Here is a 15401-nt window from a genome sequence, read left to right on the forward strand (position 1 = left end):
TATAACTACATGGGTATATGCCTAAGGTAAAAAATTAATAAAGTCTAAACTCAAAATCATATTTATACTTTTAATACGAATAAACATACACATAAAATAACATACTCTTACTGTAAAAGAAATATCATTTGGTCCCACTTAATTTACAAATATTCTGAAAGAAAAACCAACAATTCCTTAACACGTGACTAACCACTAGGAAGAAGACTTGTACTCAGTACTGCAAATTTATTATATATGCATGATCATGAACAATGAATACCCATTTTCAATACCCCTTCCCCCAACCCAATCTATGGTGTGTAATATAGACTAGATGCTTCTGTTTAAAAATGATTGGGCTGCAGCTGCTGGATTGATGCAACTCTCCCAATGTATTGGCACCACTTCAACATATGTAAAAATGAAATTATTTGGATTAAATTTGGTAGTGAGAAGTATCCATCTAGGTAATGAGAACCAGGGCTTAATGTTCATTTCAACATAACATAAACCAACTGGAATATGTTATGTTCATTTTAACATAACATATTCCAGTTGGTTTCATTAGACCTAACACTGCACTACAGAAGATATTTGCTGATTTAGAAACCATGTGGGGGATTTCTTCAACTATACATTTTCAATAGCTTTTTCACAGCCTGTACTTGCCTCATATTAAGTGCCATACATGCAGTGTTAAACATGCCTTTAAGACTGCTTCATCATGTTAAGTTACAGATACAGTTTAAGAAATTCAATGTTCAATGGATAAACATGACCACTCACTTGACTGAAGTGGTCTTCAAACAAATTTGAGTAACAGCTGAGTGTGTAATTAGTGGCCAGAGAGATAGCTGGTAATTGTCAATGACAAGGCTAGGAAACTTCCAACATTTCTATTCTATTTTTCACAGCAGTCCATTTTATGGGTCAATATGACCACTGTAGTCAATACAAAAGGATTAATAAATATATATATATATAAATAAATATATATATCCTGTCATAGTAAAAGCAATAGAGAATTTGTAGTTCTGCTATTGGTCAGGAAAATTTGAATCCTTTGCTTGTCAGATCTTTTTTGGCTTCTTCAATTTGCTGAAATATAATTACATGAATATTCAAAGTATTCACAATTTAAATGCAACCTTAAATGGATATTAAGTTATTTGGACTGACCAATCTTACTTCAGCATTAATATAACTTTTTTTCAGAATTTCACTGAAATTACTCATCAACTTCAATTACAATATCCAAGCGAAAGTATTAATTCAATAAAATTATTTTTGGTGAGGGTGGAATTGGCTCTGGCGTATATTTTACAGGCAATCATAAAATAAGAATAAATAGAACTCAAAATCTTTCCAACCTCCCAGTTGCCAATGTGTAAAATAGACTCACTTGTTTCAGTTCTTCAGCAGCCTCTTCACAGTCATTGAATGTGACCACTCTGTAGCCTACTGTAGCCAGAGCCCAACACTTGAATCATAATAATAATAATAATATGAAGTAAATAATAATAACTGGTCAATTAATTAGGCTTTCTCTGTTTTTAACAAAAAAATTTGAGCACTAAACAAAGACCTAAAATACATTTAGATTTTAGTAGCATGTCATAAAGAATTGAGAACAAAATTTAAAAGTCCACTGAATGCAATCTTCTATTATACTTTTTTCTGAGTTATATCAGTTTAATCTAATCTCAACTAAATATTTGTGAAAAGACCCTTACAAATGAATCATACTAACCTCTGAACTTGTTTGGAATCTAGATATTGTTACAATTGCACAATTTAATGTCAGTATTGAGATAATCACTTGTTTTTTTTTAAATTCATTTCAAGAGATACATCTTCAATTAAAATCCAAAGACAATCAATATTATCAAATAGGAGTACTCACTCCAAAACATATCACAGCATAAATTGGTGCCTGCAAAAAAGTCAAAATAATCACATATTTATTAACCAGTCAGCTAAAAGAATTACTTAACATCAGTATAGCTGTCTATTGTAGCTAGGCTAGTTTGACAAAATAATATGACCTAGGGATTTATCTCAAAAGACTTCTTTGAAATTCTAATGTTTATTTATTCATTTTTTTTTTTTTTTTTGTGGTAGAATGAAGCTTAAATCATTCAAATATAAGTGCACTCTCGAGTTTCTTTTGTTATACATGTATTACTTATAAACGGATCTCAAACAACACCAATTTGAAAGTTGTCTCACCATCCAGACGACATTTTTCCAGGCCTGTGACATATTGACGGGGACGCTTTCCGTGACGACTGCCGTCCATACACCTGCCAAAAGGCTGAGCACAAACAACCACTGCATTAATTTTGTCATTGTGCTGCCTCTTTCTTTCCCTTTGTTACCTGAATAAAGAGAAGGTGACACTTTTGACACAAATGAAAAATGAATACACAAATAATTATATTAAAAAATTTAAAAAAAAAATAAAAAACTAGCAATTTAAAGTTTCTTGTTGAAAAGCAATCAGTTAGAAAATCCTATTTATATATAAATGCAGAATGGTTTTTCTCAGTACCAAAAACAGAAAAAAAAATTATGCAGCTGTTGTAAAAATTATTGACAGTTCAGTCACTTAAAATACTACTAGTAAATGTTTACACAAGTAAGCATCAGCTTGCAGTGCAATAGGGGCATGAGAGAAGAACACAGCTTTGGTTCGGGTCACCGAGATTTTGCAGTTTCTGTAACAAAATGTGTTGATTTGCGAGTGGTATTGTGAAATGGCTTGCAAACGTGTTGTTATATTTTACTAAATATGGCGCGAGTGCAGCAAAACAGTCTTGGAATCATTTACACACCATCGTTCAATTTTTTTTTAACAATCAACTTGAAGTAGATACACGTCACTCAGAAATTAACTGGTTTTCTCTAGATTTACCTGGATTAGGAATTCAGCACCCACATCCCATGCTTCAACAGAGCATGTTTCACAATCAAAGTTAAAGAATTCTTCTAGAATACATTTTCCTTTCATTTTTTTTTTTTTTTTTTTGGAGGGGGGGGGGAGATAATTTATATTCCTTTCTTTGTCATTAGTTACTTGTAATAACCTTTTACAATTCCAAACACACTTCCATGTCATTTTATTTTTCACATTCATCTTTGATGAGCACTTTTTTCTTATGAAAAGAAATTAATTTTTATGCTTTTAATACATGTAGTATTATGTACTAATAAAGAACAATTGAAATTTCATGAATAAAAAGATAAAGTTTGATATTCCACACATTTTTTGGAAGAAAGTTTGGATGCTAGGTATTCTGAATGGACAATTCAAACAAAGCCGCCCGAGTTTTAGACAGTAAGAGCTGTTCTCATCAAGCATTTCACTATTATTCACTACTCTGCATTTAATATCATAGTTCACAACATAAAATTTAGACATCAAAATAAAAATTTTTACATGGAGTTTTTATTTTCACATAAAACATACAATGACTTGTATCACTCATTATTCAAATGTTATACCAATATAAATCAGGTTACATTTCTGCCAGTATAATGCTTTAAATATTCAAGATTCATTACCTTGTTGCTGGATTATACTTGGAGTTAAAAAGACTATTTTATACTTGAAGGTTAACAAGAATAGCATATTTGGTTAAATAGAATTTTTTAAACTTGCAAAAGTTATCATTACAACAGATAATATCTCTAACAAAAGTATTAAGTTAAATGACAATCACAATCTTATAATAATTAGCAGCACTACAAACTGACATATCATTAATAATCTTGACCTTATTGACCTTTATTTTCTATTTAATTTCAAACATTTTTTTAAATTGTGATCACTGATGAGCCATCTTTCAAAATATCTAGCTATGGCAATTCTTTCATAAATAGTCTCTGAAATCGAATAAAAACTGGATTTCAATATTCCACAGAAATGTCTTCAACCTCAACCACAATGTCCAAGTATCAATAAGTGATACAGCTTTTGTTCATATAATATTCATGTCCCTTTTCAGTAAACCAAATGCATACTAATTATAAAATATTTCTGAGGTATACATCACTTTGTAGACTTAGACTAGTACAGCTTATATACACCCTCTGTTATATTCTTGAACAGCACACATTTACATGTTTACTGTAGTAATGTGTTCATAAATATCTAAGTACAAATCTGAATCGAGTCTTTCCATCTTGAAACCAGAATCATTTGCCTTCCAAATTTTGATAGTAATTTATCTTATTCAACAGAATTCCTAGCACAGACTAAGAAATGACCAAAAACGTCATATATCACAAAAAATAAAAATAAATAATATATAAAATAAAGCAACTATATTTAGACTATAAATTTAGCATCTTAAGCCAAGCATAACCAAGTTAACAACATATTTGTATTATGTCACTACAAATTTTTTTCTTATTAAAAAACATTTTTCAAACTTCTGATCCAAGTCAATTCAGTTCTCCCTGGGTTTAATAACCTCCAGCACTTTCCTCACATCACCCTGGTGCTCCACCAGAAGTCTGCTCAGCCAACCATTATCATTGCGATAACCTCTCAATTCCAGATTCCGCAAACCTTCGCTGATTTTAGCCTCGTGACCTTCAGAGAACTCCTTGTCCTTTTGCTCTTTTGTAGCCCCCTCCAAAGTGCTAGTGTCAATGTCCATGGCATGATAATCACTGCTGGCCTCTTTTTCTTTTTGGTTTTCTTCAGCTTGGGGAAACTCAGCAGTGGTGCATCTTGGACAGTGGTCGAAGTCTTGATGAAGCTGGTGCATATAATGACACCATCCCCTGTGTCCATGATGGCCAAGGTGTCCATGGCCAAAACCATGACCATGATGTCCAAATCGTCCTGGCTCTCCAAATGACCAGTCCACCTCACTTCCATCTTCACCAGCACCCTGTGTGGCACTGCCTGTTGGTCCATTCTCAAAGGAACATAGATGGACGTCTGGCATTTCCCTGTTGTTTTCACCTACTTTATCTGCTGTGCTACATTGCGCTGTTTTTTCTTCTTCATTTTTGGCCTGTGGTTTCATATAGGGGTGCATTCTTCCCCAGCCATGGCACATCCCTCGCATCATGTGGGGTGGGGGTGGAAAGGAAGGGTGACCATCTGTGCCCTCCTCCATGAAGAAAGAAGGTGGAAAGGGTGGTTGTGCCCCTTCAAAACCTGGATGAAAGGGTGTTGGCTGCATGGGTCCCCAGGGTCCCATCCCCCTACCTCTACAGCCGTGCCGCCCCCTACCACCCCAGTGCCTACCATAATGACCCCAGGGGTGGCGCTTCCTCTTCTCTGAGTCTGGGGTGCCAAAACTGTCATCCCAGCCTGCTCTGGCACCATCTCTGAAAGCTTTTAACACTGGGCTGTTGGAGTCAGTCATAGCCTGTTGGGGATCTGGTTTTTCATCTCGTTTCACATATATGTTGAAGGTGCCATCTTTGGACTGTGCTTGAGAGAGGGCCTCTTTCATTTCTTCCTCGGAGGAAAATGCTATTTTCTCTCCCTCCTCTGGATCTTTCCAATACAGCTTAAACTTCTGAGAGTTGTGCAGTGCTGGGAATACCTCAGAGACCTTCTGCTTCAGGCCGGAAAATAAGGTGCTCTCTGATGACTGCTGTTCAACGGTAAATCTGCGGATCTCAGATTCTGTGTTTGAGTCCTTCTCTTCTAAGTTGGCTTTCACTCGTAATGCTGCAGCAGCAAACATCTTGGTTTTTCTATCCTTTTTAAGCTGTGTAGATTTTCAGTTGCGTGTCTGTATCTTCTTCAATTTCTTTTATTTCTTCAGGCTGTTATGTCTGCTTACGCCGTTTCTACCTTTCTTCTTTAAACAAGTGAGGTAAAGGAATTCTGCTCGGGCTTTTATATTTAACGTCTGATGTAACGTTGCATCGACGTTGCCTGGATTATTTTTGCAAGTCATCTGCTTACCTGATGCAATACGTGACTGCTATGAAACGTCGACCAGACGTCTTTGGACTTTAATCATTTTTTTAACTTGGCTGATCCATTTGTTTATTTGCTATGACTCACTTGCCGAATTTACAGCTTTGGGATTTACCCATGTAACTGCACTAAGTGTGTACTATAACCGGGACCACTATTACTTACTTTAACAGTATTCAAATGTATTTTATCTGTCGGACAGTATCAGTTGTCCAACTTGTCCTGTAAAAGTAAAAATCAAACGTACCTGTATTAATAAACCGACTTCACATGGCGTAAAGACAGAAACAGGACCTAACGTAAACGGGTCAAACTGTCGTTATAAAGCATGCACATTTTCATGTTTATAAATATAATACAACATATGCAAAAGGAAAGAAAATTTTACTTTATTTAAATCATTTGTACTACTGATTTGCATAAATGATGTATATTTGATATTTGCCGGTCCGTTTACGACACAGTATTGTGGCAACAACCCCGCAGCTTGGAAAAACCTCAAAATCTGTTGGCCAAAAACTGCCCCGTTGACAAGTGAGTGCCCGTATGACAGGTAGATGGATTGAACGACGAACAGTCTCTCTTGTTTGAATAATCGACGATTGATTTTACAGCGACACCTATGGTTTTTGTCTGCTATGCCATTCAGTAAAGGAAAAGGGAAGAAAATGGAGTCATTCTGGGCGAAATCAGTGAAAATCGCTCTTGTCGTTTCTGCTTATTGGTAAGTACAGTTTCATCACCCGCTTTGGGTCAGTCTCGTTTAGGGTGGTTTATTATACCTTTCATCCATGAGTTTGTCATGCTGTGTTTGTTGACTACCGGGGATTAGTTAAGCTTGTTGACATGCAGAGATTCATTATAATGTGAACAGTCCTAGGCTAATTGAATAACGTCAGTGGCAGTGTTCCTAAATCCCAAAGGCCAGTTTATTTGTGTGTTGAATTTAAAATTGAATATTTGTTGTTGTTTTTACTTTTCCTTTTTTTTTAAATATTTTTTACACATTTCTTTGATCTTTGTTGTTTTTTTACTGACATTTTTAAATGAGTTCTCACTCTTTCAAGTCCCCAATCCTGATTTTAACAACATACTTCAAGAAATATAATATTGATAATTTTCCATTAAATTCTTACAATTTTTATCTTTATTACCAAGGTATAACCTATTCAAAAACTGTTTTAAAAATTACAAACTGTCAACCCTTTAAACAAATTCAAGGATCTAAACTCTGCTTTTAACAGCCATGAATGGCATGAACAACAGTGAGTGACATATTCACTGAAAATTCTTCATAAAGTCTAGAAACTTGGGAACTCAAAACAGGCTTTTGGAGCATAAATTTATAAACAGTTTTTAGTGTGGTATACTTCCCTTAGTGATTAAGGAAAAGTTCTAAAATTTCCAGAAAATGAATCAAGGCCTAACATTCATCATACCCAAGATGGATTTATTTTATTATTGAGTTCAGCAGTATATTTTATGGTATATTCCTGTATTACTTCAGGCATATATTTTATACAGATACATACACAGCAGCATACCAATTAGCTGAAATGCATTTGTACATTTTTTAACAGAGCATGTATCTTAGACTGCATTCCCACAGATTTTAGATCAATCTATCCCTGTGGGGAGTCTCACTAGATTACTGTCAGCTTAACAGGCTTAAATGTCTGTCTGGCCTACTAAAAGCTGTAAGGGGGTAATTAACTTCCGTGTGCGCTCGGCTGACAGCGATTTAGCATGAACCCCCAGGGAGTTAAGTCGATCTAGATGGATCGATCTGAATCTGTGGGAATGCAGTCTTAGCCATATATCATCACCTTAAATGTCATTAGATCAGTTCAAGTTGCTTGAAACTCGGATGATTTGTATTTTGCTCCAGGTCATAATAGACTAAGCATATTGCCTGATAAGAAATATGCAGAAGCCGGGAAAATAATTGGATGTGATATCTATACAGCATAATTTTCAAAACTCATAATGCATATAATTTTCATTCTTATTAAAGGGGTGTGTCTACATATCTGACAAGTACTAATAGTGGAGTGTATTGCTGGCAGTAGGTTGTGATCATAGAGTGTGCAGTTTATTATGTTTCTTGATTATAGTGCTGGGCAATATATTTCCTCTTTCACAATCTTTAACGACTCAATGACATGTGCTTAAAACTCTGCCCTCTCCCCCCCCCACACACACACCTGCACGTACACACATGCATACACACATGCATATACACATGCACATACACATATGCACATACATGCATGCACACATGAACATATCAGAACTTTCTTCAAGACACGTATAATTCCCAACCTAATTCTAAATCATACCCATATTTCTCAGTGTTGTCTACATACATTTCAGGTTTGTCTCCATATCACTGGTGTTTTTGAACAAACATCTTCTAAACAGTAAAGAACTGAAGGTGAGAAAGTTCTTTTTTTTTCTTATTTTTTCTTTTTTTATTGATGAGTGGCAAAAATAATCAAACGTGAAAAGTTTTTACCAATTTGAAGGTTACTCAGTAAGGAGAGAAAAAAGGAAACAAAAATAGTTCAGTATTACTTTTAATATCAATTTTTCACCTTTAAAGTACAATGAAAATTATATTTGAAAAAACAACAACTAATTGTAATACTTGTACAAGATGTAATACTAGTGGTTTTATATATATATTTTTTAATATTAGTTTTACCAGCCTACTAGTAGATAAAACAATGTTTTTCCCTATGTTCTTTCCAGCTTGATGCCCCACTGTTTGTGACATGGTACCAGTGTGTTGTGACAGTACTGTGCTGTGGTCTATTAAGTCTTATGACCGCCGTATTACCATCTTATGTTTCCTTTCCACCATTTAAAATTGACCTCAAAGTTGCTAGAGAGGTAAGTTAATAATCTAGAGTTGATTTAAAAGGTGTGTAAATTTCAGAAAAGGGGAGGAAGAATTAAGATGGGAGAATGATTCTAAACTTGAAAGGTTGTTGAAAATAATTACTTGAAACCGGCTTCTGAATAAAGGAAATGTGTTGATCAGAGGTTTGTTATTATTTATGTTTCATATTTGTTATATATTTTCATTCACATAAAGTTTCTCCACAGTTATAGTAAAATAGCATTAATAGAAAATGGACAAGAAAGGGGGGGGGTTGAAGGGGGTAAGACCAGTTCATAAGGTGTTGCCATGGTATAATTAAATCAGCTACAAAAGAAAAACAAAGTGTTATTAACAGTAAAAAAAATAAAATTTACAATAAAATTCAATGAGAAAGACATAATATTTGTTTATATGCTTATAACTGAAGTTTGTTATCAAGTATACTCTTTGTTTTAGGTTCTACCTTTATCTGTTGTCTTCATATGTATGATCTCATTCAACAATCTGTGTTTGAGGAATGTCGGAGTGGCATTCTACTTTGTTGGAAGGTCCCTAACAACAGTTTTCAATGTGGTAAGCAAAAGTTAAAATATGTAAGATAATTTTAAAGACATTTCATTAAAACATTTCTTATGTCATTGAATTTCGGTAAAAAATTCAGTCTTAGCCATTCGATTTGCTTTAAAATTTCACCATGTGTTTCAATATAAACCAATCGTGCCATTTTATTTTGTCATATAATTCAATACATATTTAATACAGACCATTACGTATGTCACAGAATTCCAATTTATACATCTTATAGTCTTCACCATTCTAGATTTTAACCTATGAGGTCATACAGACCATTACATATGTCAGAGAATCCCAATACACATATTACAATCTTTCACATTCCAGATATTAACCTATGTGGTTCTGGGCCAGAGTACGTCCTGGAGAGCTATAACATGCTGTGCTGTGATCATTGGCGGATTCTGTTTAGGTGTCAACCAGGAGGGGGCGTCAGGTAAGTGTCATGGCGACTGTCGCTGGTTTTATAGTCTCTTCATCTTTTTTCCATCCACAGTGATTGGCAAACCTGTAGGTCTCTCTAGGTCAGTTCTTTTTCTTTAAAAAAGCACCTAGGTTTAAAGATGTTTGGGTGTAGTTTAAACTGATACCTGACTGCATGTAAGAAGTGGACTCGGCATTCAGTAATATTGGAAGGAACTTGTTTGCCCACATTAAATGTAGTTGACACAGTTGTATTGGCTAATAATGAGACTAAAAATCATGTCAAGACGATCATAATTTGGATGAAGTAAAAAGGCTGAAAAATAGGATAAAGTGGTCCGAAATGCATCTTATTTGGCACAGACTAAATAACACCAAAGTTGTTTTTCATTATGAATCAGGCCCCAATTTTAAAACTCTTTGACCCCATTCCCAGAGATAAGATCGATCCAACTAGATCGACTTAACTCCCTGGGGGTTCACGCTAAATAGCTGTCAGCCGAGCGGGCACGAAAGTTAATTACCCCCTTACAGCTTGTAGTAGGCGGGACGGACATTTAAGCCGGATTATCTGACAGTAATCTAGTGAGACTCCCCACGGGGATAGATCGATCTAAAATCTATGGGAATGCGCCCTTTGTCAATTATAGTTCATGATCAATGTGTGGAGTTAACTCGTTAAGTGTCATATGTAAATTCTGTGTCTGCCTTTAATGCTACCAACCTTGTGCTTTTCATAAGTGCTAAAATGAACTATTTATGGGTTGCCTGCATACATAAGGCAGAATTTTCACCCACAAATGCACTCAGGCTTGCAGTTATATACATGTAAAGGATGAATATTTAATAAGTGCAGCTTCAGTATTTATATCTTCACATATGAAGTCATCTCTAGACTATAAAATTAGTTTTATTTGCCAGTGTATTACATTGGTATGTACTTAAATTGATTAAAGAAATAGAATTTTCTCTAATTGATATAAATCAATTCCATAAAAAATAAGAACTTTAGTTGATGTCAATTCCAAATAAACTATAACTTCAGTTTTTTACGAAATCTACTCCCAGCCCTTTTCTTCATTCCCAGGGTCTCTGTCGGTCAGTGGAGTTATGTTTGGAGTCCTGGCCAGTTTGTTTGTAGCCCTGAATGCCATCTACACCAAGAAAGTCCTCCCAGCAGTGGACAACAACGTGTGGCGGTTAGCCCTCTACAATAACTTCAATGCCTCATTCCTCTTCATACCACTGATGCTCATGTTTGGGGAACTCCCAGAAGTCTACTACTTTCCGAAACTTTTCGATCTGCAGTTTTGGTTCTTCATGAACATAAGTGGAGTGTTCGGGTTTGCCATTGGCTATGTTACTGGACTGCAGATTCAGGTGACGTCGCCACTGACCCATAATATCTCTGGCACAGCCAAGGCATGTGCCCAGACGGTCCTAGGCTGCATTTATTTCCAGGAGACAAAGCTGTTCCTGTGGTGGCTGAGTAACTTTGTCGTGCTCGGTGGCTCGTTCGCGTACACGCTTGTGCGTCGGGCAGAGATGAAGGAATCTCACAGGGCGGAGCAGAAGGCGGAAAGTTTAGCATCGGTGGATGTGGAGAACTCTGGGAAGGGTGATATAAAGTCGTAGTTGTTGGGATTGTTTAGCATAATTATTATGGTAGCAATATGGGTAGACGGAGTGTCTGTCTGTATAATTTTGTTTCACACGGTGGGATTGAATATCTACCAGTTGTTTGACAGCTATGTCTTTGTCTCTAATGTGGTGTTTCGTTGCATTCTGGTTTTCTGTAATAGTAATATTCTTATTAATTCTTTACAGTTTATTTTTATATTTTTGTCTCTTATCTGTAGGTGAAACAAACAGCCCAAAACTATGGGTCATATAAATATTGGCGCACTAGATATTTATTGGTTAATATGTTTATAGGTATAAAGAGTGCTAAACCTTCAGATAGCAAAAAATTATATTTTCCTGGAAATTTCAGTACTTCTTTAATCTCCAAGATGCACCATATTCAAAACCATGGTTTTGAGTATCTTTCATAATGGAGAAAATAGCTGGTGAATTGATGGTAAAAGATTAAAATATGGTACTCATCCTGAATTCTTGACTAAATAAATACTGTCTTTATTGCACCACTACCAGTACACTGTAGTAAGAATACCATTGTATGAATTACTTGGGAATTTTGCTATGACCTAGTAGAATTTTTATGTCTGATAACATTGCAGTTAATGGTTTATGTAAAGAAAATTTCTGTAACACTGGATTTAACCATATGATAGAATTAGAATATGCAGATAAGTACTCCTCAAAAATATAATTTTATAACAGCTGGTATTATGTTATTTTGCACAAGTTTGAAAGCAGCATATAGAGTATTATGCAAGTATTTGTATGTGTGGCTGGGAACCTGTTTTAAGTACAGAAATGTGATACTCTGGTTTCTCATTTCAGTTTGTGCGTACTCCATAAAAATTCGAAACTGTCATGAAATTTAATTGGCTAACACACAAAGATACCATATAAAAGATATTGGAATGGTACACATCACCCTGATATTTTCTGTAGTATAAATAGGGTGTCTTGCCAAATAAATTACATCATAATGTATGTATATGTATGCTTATTTAGAATGGGATTGGTTGGCACAAAACCCTAAACCTTTGTGTACAAGTATGCATCTCAGTGCACATACTGATTGGTGAACATTCCTCTTTTGTAAGCTTTAATGATATATGTGTGTATGGTGTATTCACAGCTGTACAGTTCTTACATGTGTATTGTGTGTGTATGTTTGCAATGATAATGTAGAAATGTGTGTTTGAAGAAGTCTTTATTGAGGACAGGATGGTTCATTCTACTTGTCGATAAAATATTCTAACAGATGCTTTCAGAAGCATCACTGCTCTGCTCTGCTCTGATGATTATTTTGTGGTACAAATAGGAGTCGTGGGAAAGGTATTATTTTCATTGGGCTTTCATTTACTCAATAAGTATTCTATATTACACATATGGAACAATTCTTAAATATATTTTCAATATTGGGTTGGTTACACAAAGTTGGGTGTAAAAATGTGAAAATAAATTTTACTTTGAATATATATATGTTGACTTTGAAAATTGCTCTCTGGGAATTGCTTACTGACAGAAAGTTGGGATTTTTTTTATGAAAGTGGTGATTCTGTGCAATGGAATACATTCTGTCAAGCTACTGAAATGTCTGAAAGATGTAAGACACATTTTCAGAACAACAAAGAAATGGCAAACTTTTTGATTTAGTGAATGTTTATTGCAAAGCTCATAGAAAAGTTACACTTTTTACCCATATTATGAATTTTGCATAAAATGTAAACATCCAAAGCTTTAATGATATGCCTGTGTACCTTTACATATACATAAATTTATATGATAAATAGAGGATTAAATAACTTTATACTCGCTAAAAATGGACGGTAGAAAAAATGTAAGAGATCTAAAATTGGCTTAAATTAGAATACAACTTTCACAAAGAAAACAACTGGAATGAAAAACTTAGTTATAAAGTAAAAATATATATTTTAATATAAATATGTACATCAAAAGAAAGCAATCTTGATTGTGCGAAAAAAATTAAAAGTAAATTTAAAAAACAATCTCCATGAAAATTGTATGTATAACTGACAGCAGTTAACCACTTATGGAATGGAGCATAATGCTAGATACAATTAATAGAGAAGTTAATTTAATCTCATCTAATAAGAAAAAGGCAGACTCATCTGCTTGAGTACACTATGAGACAATACCTAAAAAAACTCGTATAAAATTATTATTCTGTGATATATAAACACATGCATGATATGATGATGCTTATGGCAAAATGGCCTGTGAAAAAAAGTTACAATGTTTAATATCAATAGATAATGAGTCTCGATAGACTGCATGCAATATTTACATTAAAATTTGGCTGTCTAAAAAAAACTGAGCATACAAAAAATAAATAAATAAGTCCCAAATTATTTCAAGCACAACTTTATACAATAAAAGGACAATACCCCTTTCATCTAAAATACGTCTGCAGTGCAATTTCTAACGCATGAGAGACCAAGCCCCCGTATATTAAAAATAAAAATATGTGACTGTGAAGCTAGGCTTATATTATTCTGAGCAATTATTGTGACTTAGCATAAAAAACACACTCTCACAGGTGTGTAGATACATATTTGATTACCCTGTTTGTTGTAGAAAAACCCTACAATACATTTTATTACAAATATCAATGGGAATGAGCTATGACCTAAATTTGACTGAAAATAAAATGGAGTTTCCAATATATTTTTTTAAAATGTGAAAAATCTCTAGAGACCCAGCTGAGGCGAACGTGATATTGATGATGCTTGTTCTTAAAGAGAGCAGAAACTGCCTCACTGGTACATATGTGGGTCTTTCATTGCATAATTTATTCAATCAAGAAATAGGATTTAGATGAATATCTATGAATATATGAAATAATTATTGACAAAGGTGAATATTTACACAGATGTGTTATTTGTGAAACCCTTCAACTGGACCACTCCAGTTGACTGACATTGACAATACACACTACCCTGTTCAATAATTCAGAACATCAATCCACTTATCTAAAATATTAATCTTTTAGATACATAATACACAGACTGAAGTGGCTGGCTGGTATTCAGCACTATTGCTTCACATGAAATACCATATATATACTGTTGTACTGATGAAGTGGATTATGTAGACCAAATTGTTTATGACTAATCTTTTTAATTGACTTCTGCTCAAATGTCATTTGTTCAAAAGAATTATTTGGCTGATCCCATTCTCTTTGCAGACCCAGGCCGAGTTTTACTGGCTGAAAAAGGGCGTTGACTAACACTGATGCGATTGTCATGTTTTCCCGCCTTTCCTGCTTTCATGAATAACTTCCCTGCCAAAGACGCTGGTTGTTTGAATGGTGATAGCTCTGGTCGTCTCGTTGCTGAGCCAGGTCGACCTGCAGAATATGGCCGACTGCCTCCTCCAAATGAGGACTCCGTTTTTGGGGTCACAGTGGCTCCTATGGCGGGAGTCGTGATAAGAGGAACTCCAGATGAGTCTTTCTCGTTAGCCACCACAGCAGAAGCCACCTTTCCTGGCTTTGGTTTGGTGTAGTGATAGGCATCTGGAATAAATAAAAGCAATTCTTAGAAAAAATATTAAACCAAAAAAATAAATAAATAAATAAATAAATAAATAAAATAAATAAATAAATAATTGCAAATTTGCACTGACTATGAAGATGAAATAACAAATTGATTGACTATATTTTGTGTATGTGTGTGGGTTTGTTAAGTCTTGTGTAACCATTATCTTACAATTATTTACAACCAATTCTCATTATCAATAAGTCATGACAAGTTAAAACTTCCACAGTAACGATTTTAATAGCCTATGAAATCTAAAACGCCCTCCCTTTGACTCAGCTCTGTACACAGGCATACTTAAAAGAAGAAAGTGTATGGTTAACAAAATATAAAATAATCCCACTTAAAATTCTGTGTCAACTTTCATAAATTCTAAGACATATAAACATTACAT

At 34.6% G+C, this 15401-nt stretch overlaps 3 protein-coding genes across 7 annotated transcripts in view; 1 reads left to right on the forward strand and 2 right to left on the reverse strand.

Moving 5' to 3' along the window:
• Nucleotides 1–56: 56 nt before the first annotated feature.
• Nucleotides 57–6333, reverse strand: LOC106180592 (dolichol-phosphate mannosyltransferase subunit 3). The gene is made up of 5 exons (XM_013564608.3): nucleotides 6180–6333; nucleotides 2212–2360; nucleotides 1886–1915; nucleotides 1385–1462; nucleotides 57–1080 (listed from the first exon to the last, which is right to left on the reverse strand). The coding sequence occupies exons 2-5, from the start codon at nucleotides 2329–2331 to the stop codon at nucleotides 1027–1029; spliced, it is 282 nt and encodes a 93-aa protein (XP_013420062.1). The 5' UTR covers nucleotides 2332–2360; nucleotides 6180–6333; the 3' UTR covers nucleotides 57–1026.
• Nucleotides 6334–6443: 110 nt separating this feature from the next.
• Nucleotides 6444–12927, forward strand: LOC106161065 (GDP-fucose transporter 1). Its single transcript, XM_087015979.1, has 6 exons — nucleotides 6444–6656; nucleotides 8306–8366; nucleotides 8684–8824; nucleotides 9273–9389; nucleotides 9717–9825; nucleotides 10900–12927. Exons 1-6 carry the CDS (start codon nucleotides 6571–6573, stop codon nucleotides 11445–11447), a joined length of 1062 nt encoding a protein of 353 aa, XP_086872105.1. The 5' UTR covers nucleotides 6444–6570; the 3' UTR covers nucleotides 11448–12927.
• Nucleotides 12928–13088: 161 nt separating this feature from the next.
• LOC106170904 (uncharacterized) overlaps nucleotides 13089–15401 on the reverse strand; it is a 57054-nt gene continuing 54741 nt past the window's right edge. For all 5 annotated transcript variants that reach the window (XM_087015976.1, XM_087015975.1, XM_087015974.1 and 2 more), the window contains one exon: nucleotides 13089–14985. In XM_087015976.1, the coding sequence (XP_086872102.1) occupies nucleotides 14627–14985 (359 nt within the window). In that variant the 3' untranslated portion in view covers nucleotides 13089–14626. The remainder of the gene's footprint in view (nucleotides 14986–15401) is intronic.

The sequence above is a fragment of the Lingula anatina genome, chromosome 6, assembly GCF_051362555.1.
Source record: "Lingula anatina isolate TDL-2025a chromosome 6, LinAna3.0, whole genome shotgun sequence".
In the NCBI taxonomy this organism is placed as follows: domain Eukaryota; kingdom Metazoa; phylum Brachiopoda; class Lingulata; order Lingulida; family Lingulidae; genus Lingula; species Lingula anatina.